Source organism: Chlorocebus sabaeus, chromosome 2 (assembly GCF_047675955.1).
Source record: "Chlorocebus sabaeus isolate Y175 chromosome 2, mChlSab1.0.hap1, whole genome shotgun sequence".
Taxonomy (NCBI): Eukaryota; Metazoa; Chordata; class Mammalia; order Primates; family Cercopithecidae; genus Chlorocebus; species Chlorocebus sabaeus.
The window spans coordinates 61,339,008-61,360,839 of record NC_132905.1 but is presented as its reverse complement, the minus strand read 5'-3'; the positions used below and the strand labels follow the sequence as shown (position 1 = coordinate 61,360,839).

The 21,832-nt window shown below is 39.3% G+C and overlaps 1 protein-coding gene across 2 annotated transcripts in view; it reads left to right on the top strand.

Moving 5' to 3' along the window:
- The window catches only part of NAPB (NSF attachment protein beta), a 51,805-nt gene extending 30,487 nt beyond the window's left edge, over positions 1-21,318 (top strand). For both annotated transcript variants that reach the window (XM_037993959.2, XM_073008676.1), the window contains 6 exons: positions 5,469-5,524; positions 5,706-5,790; positions 14,524-14,628; positions 15,914-15,982; positions 16,354-16,404; positions 18,375-21,318. In XM_037993959.2, coding sequence (XP_037849887.2) covers positions 5,469-5,524; positions 5,706-5,790; positions 14,524-14,628; positions 15,914-15,982; positions 16,354-16,404; positions 18,375-18,485 — 477 coding nt within the window. In that variant the 3' untranslated portion in view covers positions 18,486-21,318. The remainder of the gene's footprint in view (positions 1-5,468; positions 5,525-5,705; positions 5,791-14,523; positions 14,629-15,913; positions 15,983-16,353; positions 16,405-18,374) is intronic.
- Positions 21,319-21,832: the final 514 nt, after the last annotated feature.

Here is a 21,832-nt window from a genome sequence, read left to right as displayed (position 1 = left end):
GTAATGGGGTTGCTGGGTTGAATGGTAGTTCTGCTTTCAACTCTCTTAGGAATCGTCATATGCTTTCCACAATGGTTGAACTAATTTACACTCTCACTAACAGTGTATAAGTGTCTCCACAACCCCACCAGCATTCGTTGTTTTTTGACTTTTAATAATAGCCGTTCTGACTGGTGTGAGATGGTGTCTCATTGTACTTTTGATTTGAATTTCTCTAATGATGAGTGATACTGATCTTTAAAAAATGCTTGTTGAGGCCGGGCGTGGTGGCTCAAGCCTGTAATCCCAGCATTTTGGGAGGCCGAGACGAACGGATCACGAGGTCAGGAGATCGAGACCATCTTGGCTAACACAGTGAAACCCCGTCTCTACTAAAAAATACAAAAAACTAGCCGGGTGAGGTGGCGGGCGCCTGTAGTCCCAGCTACTCGGGAGGCTGAGGCAGGAGAATAGCGTGAACCCGGGAGGCAGAGCTTGCGGTGAGCGGAAATCTGGCCACTGCACTCCAGCCTGGGCGACAGAGCAAGACTCTGTCTCAAAAAAAAAAAAAAAAAAAATGCTTGTTGGCTGCATATATGTCTTTTGAAAAGTATTTCTTCATGTCCTTTGCCCACTTTTTAATGGAGTTGTTTTTCTCTTGCAAATTTAAGTTCCTTATAGATGCTGGATATTAGATCTTTGTCAGATGCATAGTTTGCAAGTATTTCCTTCCATCCTGTAGGTTGTCTGTTTACTTTGTTGATAGTTTCTTTTTCTGTGCAGAAGCTCTTAAGTTGCATGTGTCAATTTTTGCTTTTGTTCCAATTGCTTTTGGTGTCTTTGTCATGAAATGTTTGCCTGTTCCAATGTCCACAATAGTATTGCCTAGGTTGTCTTCCAGGATTTTTATGATTTTAGGTTTTACATTTTAAGTCTTTAATGCATCTTGAGTTTATTTTTATATATGGTGTAAGGGAAGGGCCCAGTTTCAGTCTTCTGCATGTGGCTAGCCAGTTACCCCAGCGGCATTTATTGAATAAGGAGTCTTTTCTCCATTGCTTGTTTTTGTCAGCTTTGTTGAAGATGAGATAGCTGTAGGTGTGTGGCCTTATTTCTTGGCACTCTATGCTGTTCCATTGGTCTGCGTGTCTGTTTGCGTACCAGTACCATGTTGCTTTGGTTACTGTAGCCCTGTAGTGTAGTTTGAAGTGGGGTAACATGATGTCTCTAGCTTTGTTCTTTTTGCTTAGGATTGCCTTTACTGTTCAGGCTATTTTTTGATTCCATATGTGATTTTGATTCCAGCTTTAAAATAGGGTTGTCTAGTTCTGTGAAGAATGTCGTTGGTAGTTTGACAGGAATAGCATTGAATCTAAATTGCTTTGGGTGGTATGGCCATTTTAGTGATACTGATTCTTCCTATCCATGAACATGGGATGTTTTTCCATTTGCGTGTGTCTTCTTTGATTTCTTTGAGCAGTGTTTTGTAATTCTCAGTGTAGAGATCTTTCATCTTCCTGCATTGCTTCTTTTAGTTCATGAAGTAAAACACTGAACCACATAATAAATGGGTCTTTTTTAGATGGTTTTTAAAAATGATCTACAGGAAATATAATTCAATTCTATTTTCATCCTCTGGAGAGCCTTATTTAATACTGTTTGTTACAGCATAGAATAGGAGTATATGGCAGATTTATGTTAGGTCTGCTCTAGGGGCATTTGTTCTAAAAGAAATGATCCCATTTTAAAGCTACTTAAGGGTATTTCACCTACACAGTGGACTCTTAAGCCTGGAAATTGCATTTGCTTTATGGCATCATTGATGCAGTCATAAGGCCCTTGTTTCTCATTCCAGAATTCCATGTATCGTGACACTCATCCAGGTGCCCCAAGCAGAAATGTTGTGACTTCCTTGGCCCTCTACTTAAATAACAGGATAACCAGCTGGTCTTAAATTTCTGGATTTATTGTTACGTGTGCTGTTGTTATTGGTGGCTGTGTTCTGCTTTTGACATTTATTATAGTCCTTGGGATTGTCAGATATCTAGGTAGGCTGATTTCTGGTGTGTAAGGATCTGATAAATTTCACTACATGTTAAAATTCCAAACTAGATGTGAACATTTAGAGATAGCCTGTGGCCAGTCTCTTCTCTGAAAGCTCTCTGTTAAACCAGTGAATTGTGCTTTTTTTTCAAGTACAATCTGTCACAACTTGGGAAAACCATGGAATTTAATGATTAGTTTAATTAGCATTATTAAAAACCAACTTGAAATTTTTTCTTTCACTGTGATAAATATAACTGTAGTTTACATCTCTAAAATTCTAATGAGCCAGTGCCATTATTGGTAAAGTGTTAAGTTACACCAAATTGTCAACATCTAGCCTTTTCTTTTTTAACCTCCAAAGCAGCAGTTACATACGGTTTAACCCAACCCTATTTATTCATTGAGTTCTGGTGCTGTAAGAATTAGGAAGATATGTAGTTATACTCTATCTGTCCTGAAAAAGAGGTTATATAATCCAGTACTCTTCACAGACAGATTTGGTCAGGTTTATCATGATTTGCCCAGTTTATTTTGATGGGAAATGGTGCTAAACACTTTAGAGAATGAGGCCAGTTGAAAGGAGGTTATTGATTAATCATAAATTCGCTGAAAACCTTTTATTTCCTGAGTATTTCACATAATCATGATACTGGCAATAGTTTAATAGGCAGCTTTCATTTGTGATGCACTTTGCCTTCATTCACGTAGCATCTGTTACCGAGCACCTACTTTGTGAACAGGCATCATGCTAGGCTCAGGGCTGTGATGGTGAGCCAAACAGTCATGGCCTTGCCCTCACAGAGCCCACATTTTAGTAGGAGGAGATGTACCTTCATCAGGTAATCCCACGTGTGTGTACATAACAGCTTTGACAGGTGTTCCAAAAAAGTATTTTCTTCCAGACTATTTCTGTATGTTACTAAGTATTTGCAAAAAGAGGACCATAGTATACCTATTCTTTTATAGCTGCATTTTTCAATTCAGTATTCTGTGAAGGCCAGGCTTGATGGTCCATGCCTGTAATCTCAGCATTTGGGAAGCCAAGATGGGAGGATTGCTTGAGTTCCGGAGTTTGAGACCAGCCTGGGCAACATGAAAAGACCTCATTTGTATGAAAAATTTAAAAATTAACTGGGCATGGTGGCACATGCCTGTAGTCTCAGCTACTCGGAAGGCTGAGGTGGGAGGATCACTTGAGCCCAGGAGGTTGAGGCTACAGTGAGCTGTGTTCATGCCACTCCAGCCTGTCCAATCTGAACAACAGAATGAGACCCTGTCTCAAAAAACAAACAAACAAAAAAAACACAACTTTTCAAGTATCCCATTATATGTAACCACTTAATTTTTTTTCAGCTTTTCTTCTACCGTAATAATGTTCAAAATATGTGTTTTGGGGGAGCATATTAGGTTATGCTAAATGACTGAAATCATGGACCCAAAATGTAATCATATAAACACAGTGTAAGTGTCAGTTTTTCACAGAACTGTTCAATGTGAATGTTTGAGGCAGGGTTCCTCTGTAGTCCTGAGAGGCTAATACTGGCTCTGCCACTTCTAGCTTATGGCCTTTTGGTAGCTCAGTTTCTGCTCTTGGTCATCACCACCACCATCTGCAGGGAGTTGGGGGCCTGGGGCTTGATGGGCCAGGTCTAAGTACTTTTCTAACTTTAACATAGTTCCATGGCCTGTTTTGTTTTATTTGTTTTCTTGTCCCTGCGACTCTCTTCTAACTCACTAGGAGCTGCCTTGAAGCCACTGAACTAATGGGCTTGGGCAGAAAGGCAGCACCTTTACTCTGATTTTCAAAGACTGCTAGCTCCCTCATTTGCATTTACTGGGAAACCTTTGTAATTCAAGCAGCCTGCAAACCCACCACCTGCTTCTATATGTTTGCATGCTAAAAATGATTTTTACAGTTTTTAATCCTTGAGAGAAAAAAGCATTTGCTACATGTAAAAATTATATGAAATTAGAAATTTCATTGTTCATAAATACAGTTTTATTGGAACACAACCACACTTATTCATTTATATCTTGTCTATGACTGCTTTTATGCTACCACAAGAGAGCTGAGTAGTTGTGGCAAAGATGCAGAAAACCTAAAATATTTCTTGTCTGATCCTGTTAGAGAAAAACTTGGCTAGAGCCCTGGTTTAAAGAACTGCTTATACTTACCTCTCGTTATCTGGGGTATAGAAAGTTTTTTCAGTCTTATGAGAGCCTTATTTCTAAGATTGTCTACAACTGTCTACAAACCAGCTGATTCTTTGCAGAGTTCAGCTCTCACAAAACTGTGCTAACAGCAGCACACACTATCTTCTGGCTTTTCTCAGCCATTTTGCTTAGTTTTGGACTCTGGTAGACACCTATTTTTTTGTTTGTTTGTTTTGAGACAGAGTTTCACTCTTGTTGCCCAGGCTGGAGTGCAATGGTGTGATCTCAGCTCACTGTAACCTCTGCCTCCCAGGTTCAAGCAGTTCTCCTGTCTTGGCCTCCCAAGTAGCTGGGATTGCAGGTGCCTGCACTATGCCCGGCTAATTTTTGTATTTTTTCAGTAGAGATAGGGTTTCACCATGTTGACCAGGCTGGTCCTGAACTCCTGACCTCAGGTATTCCACCTGCCTTGGCCTCCAAAAGTGCTGGGATTATAGGCATGAGCCACCGCACCTGGCTGACACCAATTCTTTTTTCTGAGTTGTCACGTGCTTGATTTCACTAACTTTCATCACAGCATGACAGGGTCTTCTAGCTTTCTGGCCTGTGATCTCTGTTTCCTCTCCACTTGATGCCATATATTTTTAGATTGACAGCAACATCCTTATTCTAGGTGACACTTAAGGTATTAGTGGGTGTAGTCTGTGCTGCAAGTCATAGACCTAAAGTGTAATTAGGGCTTCATACCTCTCTAACAATCCAGTGTGGCTCCTAAGGGTTTGACAGTGGTAGAGACACTGGGGTTGGAGGTACATTGTGTCCTTTGTAGTTATTTAGGAATCTGCCTGACAGTTACTGCCATTTTGGGTGTCTAGCTTACAGTGTCACTCTGGACTTGGTCATAGCCATCCTAGCTCATGGGAAGTGGAAGGCCTGGAGAAGTATGCAAAGTGAGATATATGGCCCAAGCCTGGGAGTGGCCCCCAGCATGTCTGTTTACATTCCACTGGAGAGAACTAGTCACAGGCTGCCCCTCACTATAGAGGAAGCTGAGGAAGTGGTGTAGCTGGGCATATGCCATGTGGGGAGGGAGAAACAGATTTTGATGGTCAGCAAGCATTCTGATTCCAGAGGTGCATGCTTTCTTGTATTTCCTAAAGAAATAGGCCAAGTTGTGAAAAGTTTGCTGGTAGAGTAGGTTTATTTATTAAAAAATACCTATGCAAATATGGCTTTAAAATGCAACTCTCCAAATAAATTGTGTGTGAATAAAATATGTATGTTTTCAGGCTATTGCACATTATGAACAATCTGCTGATTATTACAAAGGAGAAGAATCCAATAGGCAAGTATTACTTTTGTTAATATAATTTAATGGGTTTTATTATGTGTGATTAAAAAAATACTTCTTTTTATACTCTGTGAGTGTATTTGACTATACCAAATGAAGATGTACTAAGGCCCAGTGCACATCTTTTATTTTTCCATTGGCTTGTTATTCATTCTGCTTTGGTTCTTGATTTCAGCTCAGCAAACAAGTGTCTGCTGAAGGTGGCAGCATATGCTGCCCAGCTTGAGCAGTACCAGAAAGCCATTGAGATCTATGAGCAGGTGAGGATACTGTTGTTTCCTTGGAGAGAAGTTGTCTGAATCATTTTTTTAAATTAAACTTTTTATTTTTCTTTTTATTGAGATATAATCCACACATCATGTGATGAGTACAGTTCATTGGTTTTTAGTCTATTCACAGAGTTGTATAACTATCACCACTACTTAATTCCAGAACATTTTCATCATCCCCAAAAGAAGCCCAGCAGTCCATTCTCTCCTCCCAGTCCCTGGAAGACACAATCTACTCTCTGTCTATATGGATTTGTCTATTCTGAACCTTGAAGATAAATGAAATCACATATGTGGCCTTTTGTGACTGCCCTCTTTCACTTAGCATATTGTTTTCAGGGTTCATCCATGTCATAGCAAATGTCAGTATGTCACTGTTTTTCGTGGCTAATACCTCATGGTTTATTTATCAATTTATGGATGTTTGGTGTTTTTCCACTTTGGGTCTATTATCAATAATGCTGCTGTGAACATTTGTGTTAAAGTTTTTGTGGTGGTGTTTTTAGTTCTCTTAGTTATATACCTAGGAATAGAATTGCAGTTGCTGGGCCATGTGGTAAGTACATTTATAACTTTTTGAGGAACTGCCAGGCTTTTTCACAACGGCTACACCATTATAACTTCCCACTAGCAATGCACAGGGTCCCAGTTTCTCCACATTGTCACCAATACTTGTTTTTTTTTTTAAATAATAGTCACCTTAATGAGTGTGAAATGTCTCATTCTGTTTTTGATTGTTATTTCTCTAATGACTGGTGATGTTGAGTATCTTTTTATTTGCTTATTGACCATTTGTATATCTTTGGAGGAATGTCTATTCCAGTACTTTCTCTGGATTTAAATTTGGTTGTTTGTTTTTTGGTGGTGAGTTCTAGGTGTTCTTTATATATTCTGGATATTAATCCCCTATCAGATATGTGATTTGCAAATATTTACTCTCATTCTGTGGGTTGTCTCTGGACTCTGTTATTAATGTTCTTTGATTCACTGAAGTCTTTAATATTTTTGAAGTCTAGTTTGTCTGTTTTTTCTTTGTCTGGCTTTTGTTGTTATATAGAAGAAATCGTCGCTGAATCTGTTATCATGAGGCTTTTCCCTTCTGTTTTGTTCTAAGAATTGTGTAGTTTTGGCTGTTAGGTTTAGATTTTTTATCCATTTTGAGTTAATTTTTGTATATAGTTTGAGGTAAGGGTCCAACTTTATTCTTTTATATGTGGACGTCCAGTTTTTCTAGCACCATTTGTTAAATAGAACTATCTTTTAACTATTGAATGGTATTATGACCCTTATTGAAAATTACTTCACCATATAAAATATGAGGGCTTACTTCTGGGCTCTCTATTCCATTGATCTATTTATCCATCTTTATGCCAGTATTACACTGTTTTTATTTCTGTAACTTTGCAGTAAGTTTTGAAGTCAATAAGTGTGAGTCCTCCAACTTTTTGTTCTTTTTCAGAATTGTTTTGGCTATTCCAGATCCCTTGCATTTTCATCTGAATATTAGGATCAGCTTGTCAATCTCTGCAAAGTAGCCAGTTTAGATTTTGATAGAGATTGTATGGAATGTGCATACCAATTTGAAGAGTGGTTTTAGGGTTTCCAGAGAAACAGAACCAATAAGAGGTATAGAGGTGTATGTGTGTGTGTTTGTGTGTGAGTGTGTATGTGTGTTTAGAGAGAGAAATTACTGTAGGGAATTGATTTGCTTGATTATATAGGCTGAGAAGGTCTGAAATCTGCAGTCTGAAGACCCAGGAGAGCCAATGGTATAGCTCCAGTCCAAATCCGAAGGCCTCAGAACCAGGAGAGTTGATGGTGTAATTTCTAGTCTGAGTCTAAGTCTGAAGCAGGAGAATACCAGTGTCCTGGCTCTAAGACAGGCGTTGAGAATAAATTCTTCCTTTTAACCTTTTATTTTATTCAGGTTTTCAGTAGATTGGATGAGGCCCACCCACAATGGGGAGGGCAATCTGCTTACTCATCCTACTGATTCAAATGTTAATCTCATGCAGAAACACCCCACAGACACACTCAGAATAACACCAAATATCTGGGCGCCCTGTAGCCCACTCAAGTTGACACATAAAATCAGTCATCACAGAGAGTATTGCCATCTTAAAATCAGTCATCACAGAGAGTATTGCCATCTTAACAATACTAAGTCTGAGTCTGTGAATACAGAGTTCCTTTTATAGTTATTTGGATCTTTTATTTTTTGCTCAACAGTGTTTTGTAGTTTTTGGTGTGCAAGTTTTGTACTTGTTGGGTGAAACATACTCCAAAGTATTTTATTTTTTCTGATGCTACTACAAATTGAATTATTTTCTTAATTTCCTTTTAAGATTGTTAATTGCTAGTGTGTAGAAATACTGTTGAATTTTGTATATCAATTTTTTGTCCTGTAACCATGCCAAACTTGTTTATTAGCTCTCATAGGTTTTTTTGTGTGGATTCCTTAGGTTTTCTATATCCAAAATCATGATATCTGCAAATAACAATAGTTTTACTTCTTCCTCTGCAATCTGAATGTGTTTTACTTCATTTTGTCGGTTGCCCTGGCTAGAATCTCCAGTGCAGTGTTGAATAGAAGTGACAAGAGCAGACATCCTTGTCTTGTTCTTGATCTTGTAAGGAAAACTTCCAGTCTTTCATATTAAGTATGATATTGGTAGTGGGGTTTTGGTAAATGCCTTTATCAGTTTGAGGCAGTTCCCCTCTCTTCCTAGTTTGTTGAGTGTTTTTATAATTAAAGGGTATTAGATTTTGTCAGACTTTTTTCTGTGTCTATTGAGATAAGCATATGGTTTTTGTCCTAATCAGCTTAATATTGTATATTACATTGATTGATTTTCATATGTTGAACCAACCTTACATTCCTGGAATAAATTCTACTTGGTCATTGCAAACTTTGAGGGGTTTCCCAAGAACACCCTCAAGTTTAATAATTTGTTAGATGAACTTACAGAACCCACTGAAAGCTGTTATACTCACAGTTATGGTTTATTACAGCAAACGGGTACAGATTAAACTCAGTGAAAGGAGAGACTCATGGGGCAGGGTCCAGGAGACTTCCAGGAAGAGCTTTCAGTTGTCCTCTCTCAGTGGAGTTATGTAAACAGCACTTACTTCCCCCAACAGTAATGAGTGAAAATAAGCGTAGACTACTGCCAATCAAGGAAGCTCCCCTGAACCCGGTGTTTTGAGTTTTTACTGGGGCCCAGTGACATAGATGTTGACCACCCTTGTGGCTGACTTTACTTTTTGTAAGTGCCAGAATTGGTTTGCTAACATTTTGTTGAGGATTTTATGTCTATATTCATAACGGATATTGATTGTTAGTTTTCTTACGGTGTCTGTGTCTGGTTTTGGAATCAAGGTAATTCTGGCCTCAGAATGCATTAGGATGTCTTCCTCCTCTTCTGTTTTATGGAAGAGTTTGTAAAGGATTGGTGTCAATTCCTCTTTAAATGTTGGGTAGAATTCAATTATTTCTCTCTTTTTTGTTTTTATTTTCACTGATTTCTGTTTTTATTGTTATTTCCTTCATTTTGTTTTCTTTGGATTTGTTTTGCTCTTTTTCTGGGTACTTCACATGGAAGTTTAGCTTGCTGATTTTTATCTTTGTTGTGTATGCATTTTTAGTGTTATCAATTACCTTTTCATAGGTTTGGCTACTTCCCAATTTTATTGTATCATTGTACTTTTATTTTTATTCAGTTAGTTGGATTTATTGATTTCCCTTGAGACTTCAGTGACCCATGGATTATTTAGTAGTGTTTTATTTAATTTCCAAGTGTTTGGCAGAGATTTTTCTGTAATCTTTCTATTGTTGACTTCTTGTTTTTAATTCCATTGTAGTTAGATAACATATTTTGCATGATTTCAATTCTTACAAATTTGTTTTGTTTTATGGCCTAGAATATGGTCTGTCTTGGCATATGTTTTATGATTATGCTGTTACTGGGTGATGTTTATAAATGTTGATTAACTCCTGTTGGATGATGGCATTATTAAGTTCTTTAATATACTTGCTAATCTATCTATCTGTCTTTGTCTCTCTCTCTCGCTCTCTTTCTCTTTCTCTCTCTGTCCTCTCTCTCTTTTTTTTTTTTTTTTTTTGAGACAGAGTCTTGCTCTGTCACCCAGACTGGAGTGCAGTGACTTGATCTCAGCTCACTGCAACTCTCCACCTCCCAGGTTCAAACGATTTTCATGCCTCAGCCTCCCAGGTAGCTGGGATTACAGGTGTGTGCCTTCACATCCAGCTAATTTTTCTATTTTTCAGTAGAGACAGGGTTTTGCCACGTTGGCTAGGCTGGTTTCGAATTCCTGGCCTCAAATGATCTGTCTGCCTTGTCCTCCCAAAGTGCCAGGATTATAGGTGTGAGCCACCGTGCTTGGCCTTTGATTTTCTTTCTAATTCTGTCCATTGTTGAGAGTTGGGTGTTAAAATCTCCAACTGTAGTTGTGGAGTTGTCTGACTCTTCTTTCATTGTGTCAGTCTTTGCTTCACATACTTTGCACCTCTGGATTGCTATTCTTGCTGGAGTGACCCTTTTATCATTACATAATGTCCTCTGTCTCTGGTAATTTTCTTGGCTCAAGTCTACTTTATCCGCTTTATAGCCCTGCCTGTTTTCTTTTGATTAATGTTTATATGATATGTTTGTCCACTCTTTTTCTTTCAGCCTGTCTATATCACTTAACTGAAGTGAGTTTCTTGTAGTTGGATCCTGGTTTTTTTTGAGACAGAGTCTTGCTCTGTCTCCTCCGCTGGAGTGCAGTGACGTGATTTCGACTCACTGCAACCTCTGCCTCCTGGGTTCAAGTAATTCTCCTGCCTCAGCCTCCCGAGTAGCTGAGATTATAGGTGCATGCGAGCATGCCCGGCTAATGTTTGTGTTTTTGGTAGAGATGGGATTTCATCATGTTGGCCAGGCTGGTTTCATACTCCTGACCTCGGTGATCCACCTGCGTTGGCCTCCCAAAGTGCTGGGATTACAGGCATGATCCACCACAGCCAATCTGGATCCTGTTTTTTAATCCACTGTGCCAATCTTTGTTTTTCAAGTGGTGTGTTTAGATCATTCACATTTAATGCAGTTATTTATATGTTAGGGCTTAATTCTGCTTTCTGCTATTTAAGTTTTTGCTTTCTGTTCTTTGCTTTTTGTTTCTCTTTTTCCAACATTTTTATGGGTTGCGTTGCTTTTTTCTTTTCTTTTCTTTTTTCTTTTTCTTTTCTTTCTTTCTTTCTTTCTTTCTTTCTTTCTTTCTTTCTTTCTTTCTTTCTTTCTTTCCTTCCTTCCTTCCTTCCTTCCTTCCTTCCTTCCTTCCTTCCTTCCTTCCTTCCTTCCTTCCTTCCTTCCTTCCTTCCTTCCTTCCTTCCTTCCTTCCTTTCTTTCTTTCTTTCTTTCTTTCTTTCTTTCTTTCTTTCTTTCTTTCTTTCTTTCTTTCTTTCTTTCTTTCTTTTTTCTTTCTTTCTTTCTTTCTTTCCTTTCTTTCTTTCTTGACTGAGTTTCACTCTGTCACGCAGGCTGGAGGGAAATGGTGCAACCTTGATTCACTGCAGCCTCCACCTCCCAACCTCAAGCAGTCCTCCCGTCTTAGCCTCCAGAATAGCTGGGACTACAGGCATGCATCACCACACCTGGCTATTTTTTATAGCGATGGGGTTTTGCCATGTTGCCCAGGCTGGTCTTGAACTCCTGAGCTCAAGTCATCTGCCCACCTTGGCCTCCCAAAGTGCTAGGATTATAGCCATGAGCAGCGACGCCCAGCCTACTTGATTTTCTAGTGTTCTAAGTACAGTTATTTCTCAGTGTCTGCAGGGGATTAGTTCCAAGACCTCTCTCATATATCAAAATCTGTGCATAGTCAAGTTCCACAGTTGGCCCTGTGGAACTCACATATAAAAACGTCAGCCTTCCATTTACGTGGGTGTTGAATTCCTAAGACTACTGTATTTTCAATCCACATTTGGTTGAAAAAATCCATGTATAAGTGGATTCACACAGTTTAAACCCGTATTGTTGGAGAATCAATGGTATATATCTTTGTGTAGCTTTTGTGGTTAAATGCTATAGGTTGGTGTCATCATTTTATCAGTTCTGGTGAAATACAGAAATATTTCCTCCCTTTCTGTTCTTTTACTCCCCCTATTCAATATACAGTTGTCTTAATGTTTCCTCTGCATATATTTAGAACCACATGAGTCAATGTTAGAATTTTTGTTTCAGCCACCAAACATAATTTAGAAAACTCAAGAAAGAAAGCCTGTTATATTTACCCATATTTTTGCTTACCATGTTCATCCTTCTGGATGTTCCAAGATTATTGTTTCCTTTCTATTTAGAGAACCTCCTTTTGTCATTTTTTTAGGGTAGGTCTGCTGACAACAGATTTTCTTAGTTTTCCTCTATCTGGAAACATTTTAATTTCACCTTCATTTCTGAAACATAGTTTCCCTGGGAGTACAATTCTAAGTTGATTGTTCTTTTCCTTTAGTTTGAAAAATGTGCACTTTATGGCTTCTAAGGTTTTACAAACTTCTGACATCAAGTGATCCACCTACCTCAGCCTCCCAAAGTGCTGAGATTTCAGTCATGAGCCACCGCGCCCGGTCGGCTTCCATTGTTTTTGATGAGAAGTCTACTGTCATTCAACGTGTTTTCCCCTATGAAACAGGTGTTGTTTTCTGGGCACTTTCATAATTTTTTTTCTTTTAGTTTTCCGAAGTTTAATTATAATGTGGCTTGGACAGATATATGTAGTTTAGAGCTATTTGAGTTTCACTAAACTTACAGAATCTGTAGGTCTATGTTTCTTGTCAAATTTGAGAATCGTTTAGCAGTTATTTCTTCAAGTACTTTTTCAACCTCCCCCTTTTTTTTTTTTTTTTTTTAAAGACCGAGTCTTGCTCTGTCTCCCAGACGTGCCCGCACTGTCTTGGCTCACTGCAACCTTCGCCTCCCATGTTCAATCATTTCTCTTGTCTCAGCCTCCCAAGTAGCTGGGACTACAGGTGCTCGCCACCACACCTGGCTAATTTTTGTATTTTTAGTAGAGAACAAGGTTTCGCCATGTTGACCAGCCTGCTCTTAAACTCCTGACCTCAAGTGGTTTACCTGCCTCCGCCTCCCAAAGTGCTGGGATTACAGGTATGAGCCACCGTGCCCAACCAGCCCTTTTCTCTTTCTCCTCCCCTTCTAGAACACAGATGCCACAAAAGTGAGACTGTTTTGTTATCCCATGGGTCCTTGATGTTCTGTTCTTTTTTGTCGGTTTGTCTTCTCTCTGTTGTTCCTGTTGTCTTCCATTCACTGCTTCTTTCCTCTGTCCCTTTCATCCTGCTGTTGAGCCCACCCACTTTTTATGTGTTTTTTTTTTTTTTTTCAGTTTTGAAATTTTTGTTTTTACTTTATATCTTTTTTCCTGTGGCTTCCTTTTTCTTTGTGGATGCTTTCCATTTTTCCATTAGCTTCAACTGTTGTTGTAATTGCTTGTTGAAGCATTTTTATGAGGGCTCCTTTAAAATCTTTGTTGGATATTTTGGACATTTCCGTTATCTGGAACCATCATCCGTTAATGGTCTTTTTTCATTTAGCTTGAGATCTTCCTGTGTTTTTGGTATTACGAGTCATTTCTGATGGAAAACAGGGCATTTGCACATTAGGTTATGAGACTGGGTCTTGTTTAAACCTTCTCTTTCAGTTGGCCTTCTTTGACATTCCTCTGGCTGGGGAAGTTGGGGATGCTACCTCATTACTGCCAGGTGGAGGTAGAAGTGTCAGCTCCCCACCAGGTCTCTGTTGACACCTGAGGGGCCTAGTCAGCCCTGGGCAGAAGTGGCATCCCCTCTCCTTATCTGTTTCTGCCAGCACAGTGCTGGTTTGTTCTTGGTGTGGTGAGAGTCTTCACCCTCCACTAGACCTCTTCTGACAGCACATCAGCTGGAGAAAGAAGGGGAACCTCTTTCTTGATGGGTAGTGGCAGGATGCAGGCTCCCAGTGTGGTCTGCACTGCCTTAGTGGCAGCGGGTTGGGTGGGGATGAAGCCTCAGCTCCCTATTTGGCCTTCTCTGAAGCTCCTAAGCAGAGGTGTTAGGGTCCTTCTTACAGTCCTTCAAGAATGGACTTTAGGACTCCTTCTTCAGCCTTTGATGATGTAAATGGGGTTAGGGCGTCAGTTTTTCTGTGGTATTTGGCTGGAGTAGAGCAGTTATTGTCTAAGTGTTTTCTCTCTTACTGGGCTGCCCCTTTTCTAGTCCTTTGGCCAGAGAAAGCAGGCTTTTGTCTCTTTTGATCTGCGCATATGGGCATTTCTGGGTTGCTGGTTCCTGAGTTTCATGCCATGGATATAGGAAGGGAAAAGAAAACCCAGGGAACCCACCACCACGTTTTCCCTTGGGAAACATTTGTTTTTTAGAAAATGACCTGGGCTTTTAGTAGTGCTTTGTGGGAGGATTAGGGGAAAGGATGTTTACTCTATCTTATTGGAAGCAGAATTCTTCTAAGCTATTTTTAACTGGTTAAGACTTCATGTATTTAACGGTCTTGTCTAATAAAATTTCTACTATATGGTATTGGGTTAAAATAATGTATTTCATAGCTAAACTAACATAAGATCAGTAATTATTTTCTAAAGGACAACAGATGAGGATGACTTTGCCTGATATAAGAGGGTAAACCTTTTAAATTTAGTTCTGCGTTCTGTGCCTAGGTTGGGGCAAACACCATGGATAATCCTTTGTTGAAGTACAGTGCAAAGGATTACTTCTTCAAAGCTGCCCTCTGCCACTTCATAGTAGACGAGTTGAATGCCAAGGTAAGGAGTCCTTCAGCACTGATTGACTGATTTCATCCTTAAGAACACGTACACATTCTCTCTTGTTCTTGGAGTCGTTTCATTGCGATGTTAGTACCAAGAATAAACTGGGTACATTAAAAATAATAGGTATTTTTCTATGGTATGTGTCCCAGTTGTAATCTTTTAACAGCTGTCAAAGCTGTTCTCAAAAGTTCCCTGATAGTTTATAGCCATACCACCCTGAACACACCCAATCTCGTCTGATCTCGGAAGCTAAGCAGTGTAGAGCCTAGTACTTGAATGGGGGCACTGCCTGGGAATACTTAGTGCTATAGGCTTAAATATATGTATATATTCACTGGTAGCCACAGTTTGTTTTTGTTTTTGTTTTTTAGTAGTTTTGATTTAAAGAAATTACAGGGCCGGGTGTGGTGACTCACGACTGTAAACCCTGCATTTTGGGAGGCCAAGTGGGGTGGATCACCTGAGGTCAGGAGTTCGAGACCAGTCTGGCCAACATGGTGAAACCTGTTTCTACTAAAAATACAAAAAAAAATTAGCCAGGTGTGGTGGCAGGTGTCTCTAAGAGCTACTTGAGAGGCTGAGGCAGGAGAATCACTTGAACCTGGGAGGCAGAGGTTGCAGTGAGCTGAGGTCGCGCCTCTGCACTCCAGCCTAGGTGACAGAGTAAGACTCTGTCTAAAAAAAAAAAGAAATAAGGAACTAAGGGGGAGGAGGAGACAGTAAGAGTAGGTTAATATCCGTTTAAAAAAACAATCAAAAAAACAGGCAAGCTCAGAAACGGTGTTGGAGTGAGGACTGGGAAGCAGTTGGAAAGCACAGTGAGCACTGGGAGCCAAGAGGCAAAAAGGCAGGCAGCCTTGATGTGGCCGGTGTCTGGAGTTGGAAGAGCAGAATTAAAGCCACTAAGAGAATGTTCTTTCTGTCAGCTTTAAGCAGGAAGCTAAATGTAATTTATTTGGAATCTGTACTGTATTAAGAGCTTCTCCATTTAATGGATGGCACAGATACCTGGTCTGTGAGTGTTTACGAATTCATTTTCATTTACACTGTCTTCTCGGCAGCAGCATAACTCAGAAAAAAATGGTTTAGAAATTATTCTTAATTGAAATGGAAAATTCAAAATAGACAGATTGTCTATGTTGATTCTGCTGTTGAGTTTAACTGCATACTTCTTCAACACTTAATGGGATATAGGTAGATCTTATTTGAAGCTGGTAAAATGTTTAAAGCTTTGTTTGTTTAGTAAGTCTGAAATTGATGAGTGGTTTTTCTCTCTCAGCTTGCTCTTGAGAAATATGAGGAAATGTTTCCAGCGTTTACTGATTCAAGAGAATGTAAATTATTGAAAGTAAGTAATACTAGAACTTTGAAGAAAAATGCTTTTGTTCTGTCAGGTGACAACACCTAAGTGGGGTTGGGTATGAAGTGAAGTTTTAATCTATAAAGTCTGCTAACTGAGGGGCCCTGGTACTTTCCTGCTTTAGCATTATAGGTGTTCAAATGCAATTAAGGTCAGAAACATGTAGTTGTATTCTGAAATAGGCACCTCAGAAATGTTAGTACAAAAACTAGATCCCTAACTTGAATCTTGACTTGTATTTGAGTATTTCCGCAATTGTGTGCAATATTTGGCAACATTGGTATTATACTTAAAGTATATATTTAGAAATGGGACTTCATCTTACGGAACTATTTTTTTAAATATTTTTGTGCTACCAGAAACTCCTAGAAGCCCATGAAGAACAAAACAGTGAAGCTTACACTGAAGCAGTAAGTTATGCTTTTGGGACATGTTACATTATTTGAAGATTTAAGTTAAACTTCTTTTCCTTTTCATTATGTAAAATCTAAACATTTATTTGAACATGACTCCAGCATACCTTGAGTTGTATTTTCCAAAGGTCATCTTTTATATATCACACAAATTAAACAGTTCTATTAACCATGCTGAGATTCGACTTATATTCAAAAGTAATTTAGCTGTAAGACTAGTTCAGGAGCAAATATTCTGTTTATATTCTTATAATTTGCTCCTTTAATTTTTTCTTTTGAAAATAATCTGACCCATAAATAAGTGTAAAGTAAAATTAGTTAAGGCCAGGCACGGCATCTCAGACCTGTAATCCTAGCACTTTGGGATGCCAAGGCAGGCAGATCATGAGTCAAGAAATCGAGACCATCCTGGCCAGCATGGTGAGACCCCATCTCTGCCAAAAATACAAAAATTAGCCGGTCGTGCTGGCACGTGCCTGTAGTCCCAGCTACTTAGGAGGTTGAGGCAGGAGAATCACTTGAAACCTGGGAGGCGGAGGTTGCAGTGAGCTGAGATTGTGCCACTGCACTCCAGCCTGGTGACAGAGTGAGACTCTGTCTCAAAAAAAAAAAAAAAAAAAAAAATTACATTAAATATAATTTAAAATATTAAAACTCAGTAGTGAGAATTTGCTGTATTTGTGGCATGAAATAAATGGAAGGTGGCCAGGCATGGTGACTCACGTCTATAATCCTAGCACTTTGGGAGGCCAAGGCGGGGTGGATCACCTGAGGTCAGGAGTTTGAGACCAGCCTGGCCAACATGGTGAAACCCCATCTCTCTTAAAAATATAGAAATTAGCTAGGCATGGTGGAGTGTGCCTGTAATCCCAGCTACTTAGGAGGCTGAGGCAGGAGCCTCAGAACCTAGTGGGTAGAGGTTGTGGTGAGTCAAGATCACGCCATTGCATTCCAACCTGGGCAACAAGAGTGAAACTCCATCTCAAAAATGAATAAATAAGTAAAAAATAAAAATATATATTTTTAAAATGAGGGTTTTTTCCTTTATAATTTTTGTTTTTCCATCTTTTGCCATGTCATGTTTAGAATTAAGCAAAAAAAAATTTTTAATATATTTTGAAACAGAGCCTCACTGTGTCACTCAGGCTGGAGTGCAGTGATGTGATCATGGCTCACTGCAGCCTCAACCTCCTGAGTTCAGGTGATCCTCCCACCTCAGACTCCTGAGTAGCTGAGACTATAGGTACACACCACCACACCCAGCTAATTTGTGTGTGTGTGTGTGTGTGTGTGTGTTTTGTTGAGACAAGTTTGTGTTTTGTTGAGACCAGCCATGTTGCCTAGGCTGGTCTCTTAACTCCTGGGCGTAAGCTATCCACATGCCTTGGCATCCAAAGTTGAAGGATCACACCCAACCTCAAGCAAATTTCTCAGTAGCCTCCTGTAACATGTTCATCACAACTCAGTAGTGATAGTGGAAAGGAATGTTTTCCTGTCGAACTTTTGCCTGCCACATCATTTTCATCCTATTGTAATTTTTTTCTTTGATAATGCATTGAAATGTGTTAAAGGAATTCCGCTTCCATACATATTCTAACTCTGCAATTAATGTTTTCTCATGTTCAGTGAGTAATTTTCCATATAACTTTCACATTTTTATGCAATGTCCAGTTTCTTTTGCCACAATAATTACGACTGTTAATGAATTTTCTTTTTACACATGTTTGAAAACAGAGAAATGTCAAGCCCAGGAACTAGTCACTAGTATCATCAAAATAGTAACAGGATAATGAAAAAATAAACAGTTTTTTAGTGAAGAAAGTTATAAACTGGAATGATTAATTTCAAATAACGAAGAAAGTTAGTAGATTATAGCTGTAAATGTATAAACAGCTTGGGGTACTATTATTTTGTGTTTTTAAATGTATTTACATAGGGTAATTCCTGCTCCTCTTTCCTTATACTAGGTGAAGGAATTTGACTCAATATCTCGTTTGGATCAGTGGCTGACCACCATGTTACTTCGCATCAAAAAGTCCATCCAAGGGGATGGAGAAGGAGATGGAGACCTAAAATGAAATGTTTTTGTCTTTGTGGCATGCGGCTAACTCCTCTTTAGTTTTGTCTTAGGGTCAAGTGATCTTTATGGGATGCCCATTTAATGGCTTAATTTTGTTGCATATGAGCCAGACAGCCTGGGTATTGTTTAAGCTCCCCAAGTCTGTGTTGCTGTGAAATGGATGAAGGGGAGGCTCCTGTTCATCTTGTGATGGGTTGTTTCATGCTTATCAGAACCCCCAGCATTTTCTGAGAAGTACTTCAGAATCTCATTCCTCATATTTCATTGGTATTTGTGGAGCCTGTGTTTAATGTTGCCATGTGTTTTTATGTCATTTTTGTTAGACTTGAGTACTCAGCCCAGTTGTTCTCATAGATGCTTTGCATTTTCTCTGTGCTTTGGTATCTGGATATGTTCTTTAAATGTGTGTTTAGTTTAGGACAGTTACTAGGAATGAGTTTATAACTTTATTAGAAATCACTTCTATTTTTGTTATCCTGTGATTATTTTGATGGTGCTAGTGACTAGTTTCTTTGCTTTTTGTGTTGTTCCATATGCTAACATGTGCATGGCAAAAATTTAGAATAGCCAGGGTCTGTAGGCATCACATTGTGAGGAAAGGAGCTTTCTGGAAGTACTTACTTCATGTATGGATGAGTGTCAAAGTGAATTTGATTTGTACTTAGACACACACACAACCCCCCCACAAGATCTATTTGAAATGGAATTTTTCTCTTTTTCTGGGGATAGTTTTCACTTCTAGTGGGAGTGGAAATCCCTTTATATTTGCATTAAAGTATTTTAATTGGCACAGCCTGCTCATTATTTTCGTGTTTATACACTTTCCCACATTGAGGTGGTGTGTTCTGTGCTATGGCTATAGAAATCTTGGTCAGGGCTGGATAGATTATCTAAGTCAAACTTGAGAATGAATGTATGTAATTTTCCTGTTTATTGCACATGATGGGTTAGGTGGAGTAAATGTGGTACAGGAATGTACTGCATGCCCAAGTGGGCAAGAACCCCAACTTGTTTCTCAGGGGACTTGATTGTTCTCTTAGCTGGTGGAATATTTTGGCTTATGTGTTTGAACTCTGTCATGTTTAATTGGTTTATATAATATATGTATGCTATCTTGATTCATGAACTTGATTCTATTATTTTATATGCTGATATTTAGACATACTCTTGTCTCCTGAATGTCCTCTGCATATTTTATAGTTAAATGATTTATATTTGAAATGTGTTTGTTGCTATACTTAACCCAGCAGACACTCTGACATCATGGAGCTTCACTGATGACAGATAACGAAACTTCCTATGTTATGTCAGGTAGTAGTAAGTAGTATTGGAATGATGTTTTCATTTTTGATGGCTCTCAACTGGAATTGGTAGGATTTTATTGGGCTGAAGTACAGTGAGTGTTTCCAGGCCAAGGGTCAAGTGCAGGTTGTTTAAGAAATGATGAGTAGGTCAGTCTAGGAAGAAAGAGAAAGCAGCAGGAAAGGAAGTGGGAAGGGCCAGCCGAGGACGGATTGTAGAGGATCCACGTCAGATGGCCACGAGGACTTGCAGGCTGTAGTTATGGTGGTGACATGCATGAGGTGGGCTGGTAGTGCAGGAAGCTCTGTGATGTCAGAGCATCCACTGGGGGTGGCGATGAAGACGCTCTGTCTGTGGGCCCTAGAATTTAATGTGGATTTCCTCCTTCCTTCCAAGTTCTGAGATTCTTAAATGAGAGCTGGCTGTCTCTAGAGGTAAGACCTGGAATGGAGTCCCAGTTGGTACTTTTTCACTCCCTCTTAGACTCTCTTATGAAAAAATGATCAGAAGGAAAAGTGGGGTTTTGTTTCCCTAGCTAATAATATATCCTACAACCAGCCAAATGCACTTTTGTGAAAATGGGGTGTGAGGAGTGGTTCTGCAGCTTGAGTCCTCTGGTTTTAAGTAGTTTGTTTCTACTTGTTTAAAGAATCTTCTGGTCTGACCACTTAAAGTAAAAACCAAATGATTTATTTTAGGGCAGTTATGTTTAGCTTTCATCATGATACTCCAACAGACCCCTGTCGGAAGGGGTATTTTTTTTAACAATAGTGTTTGTAACATTTTGTTGTGTCAATTAGAGGGTCACTTGTTTGTATTACAGTAAACACTGGGACCAGTTCTGGGGTTAAGAATTAATTTTTGTTTTTAATATTTCACATAAAAGGAATCAAAGTAACTGTAATGGCTAGAAGATACCTGCCGGAAGATAAAAAAAAGAATGAGAGAAAAAGCCCAGTCAGTGGTGTGCAAACTTACTTCCTTTAAATGTCCCATGGATGTAGGACAGTGACTTGTTTCAAGATGCCTGTGAGCTAGGTCAAGATGTATAGAATGTTACTTATGAACAAAATATACTTATTTATGGTAAATTCTTGTACTTTAGCAAATCTGGAGTTAGTTCATAGTCAAAGTCAATTAATATTTCTTACAGGAAACTTTTGCTTTTTGTGGCAACATTTTTATAGCTTGTGTGAGTTCCTTTTTTTATTTAATGATTTGAAAGCAGTATTTTTGCACAGTCGTGACCGTGTGTGGTGGCGTCACTGTAACCAAAGTATATGCACCAGCCCTCGTGCATTTATTGTTTCTCCTGATTTTGTGCATTTAAGTGTCCAAATGCAAACCTTTGTGACTTCCTCTGGAGGACTTGGCAGCACAGCATGCCCCCGTGACCTGCCTGCTGTGGTATGAGCTGTGACCAAGAGCAGGCTTCCTGCTCCATGGAATCCTGAGTTGCTCTGGGATAGGGGATTACATTATGAAAACTAACCATGTGTAACAATAAATCTACCTTAGCAGAAAAAGTATGTTTGTTTTATTTTAATCTGTACAGTAAAGTGGAAATTATCAGTAATATTTTGACGAGTCTTCTTGCTAAATTGGCGTAGGTCAAAAGTAGCTTCCATGGTTTCAAGTTGTTCCCATTAAGATTAAGGCGACAGACGTTAATACTCTCTAGGCTCCGGTCATTTGGTGGGAATTCCAGGGCACCGTAGTGGTTTTGCAGACTGAGGGTTTAGAAGAAAACCCTGGTTACTTCTGTTGATGCAGTCCACTGAAGTACATGATAACCCAGCAGACCCCACATTCTCATCCCTATCTTGAATCCTTTAGGGTCTACAGTTACTTGCAAAGTTGAGGAAGGCATGGTTGCTGGAAGACTGGTGGGGAGGTGAGGCACCCCTAAGCCTGACACTCTCCTACCCCAAGAAAGTACCACTCAACTATCTGGTCAGTGTGGGCATTTATCTTAATTTTGCAAGTATCTGCAGGGGAGAGGGGATGCCCCTGGGGAAGGGTCAGTCCCACTGACCACTGGGG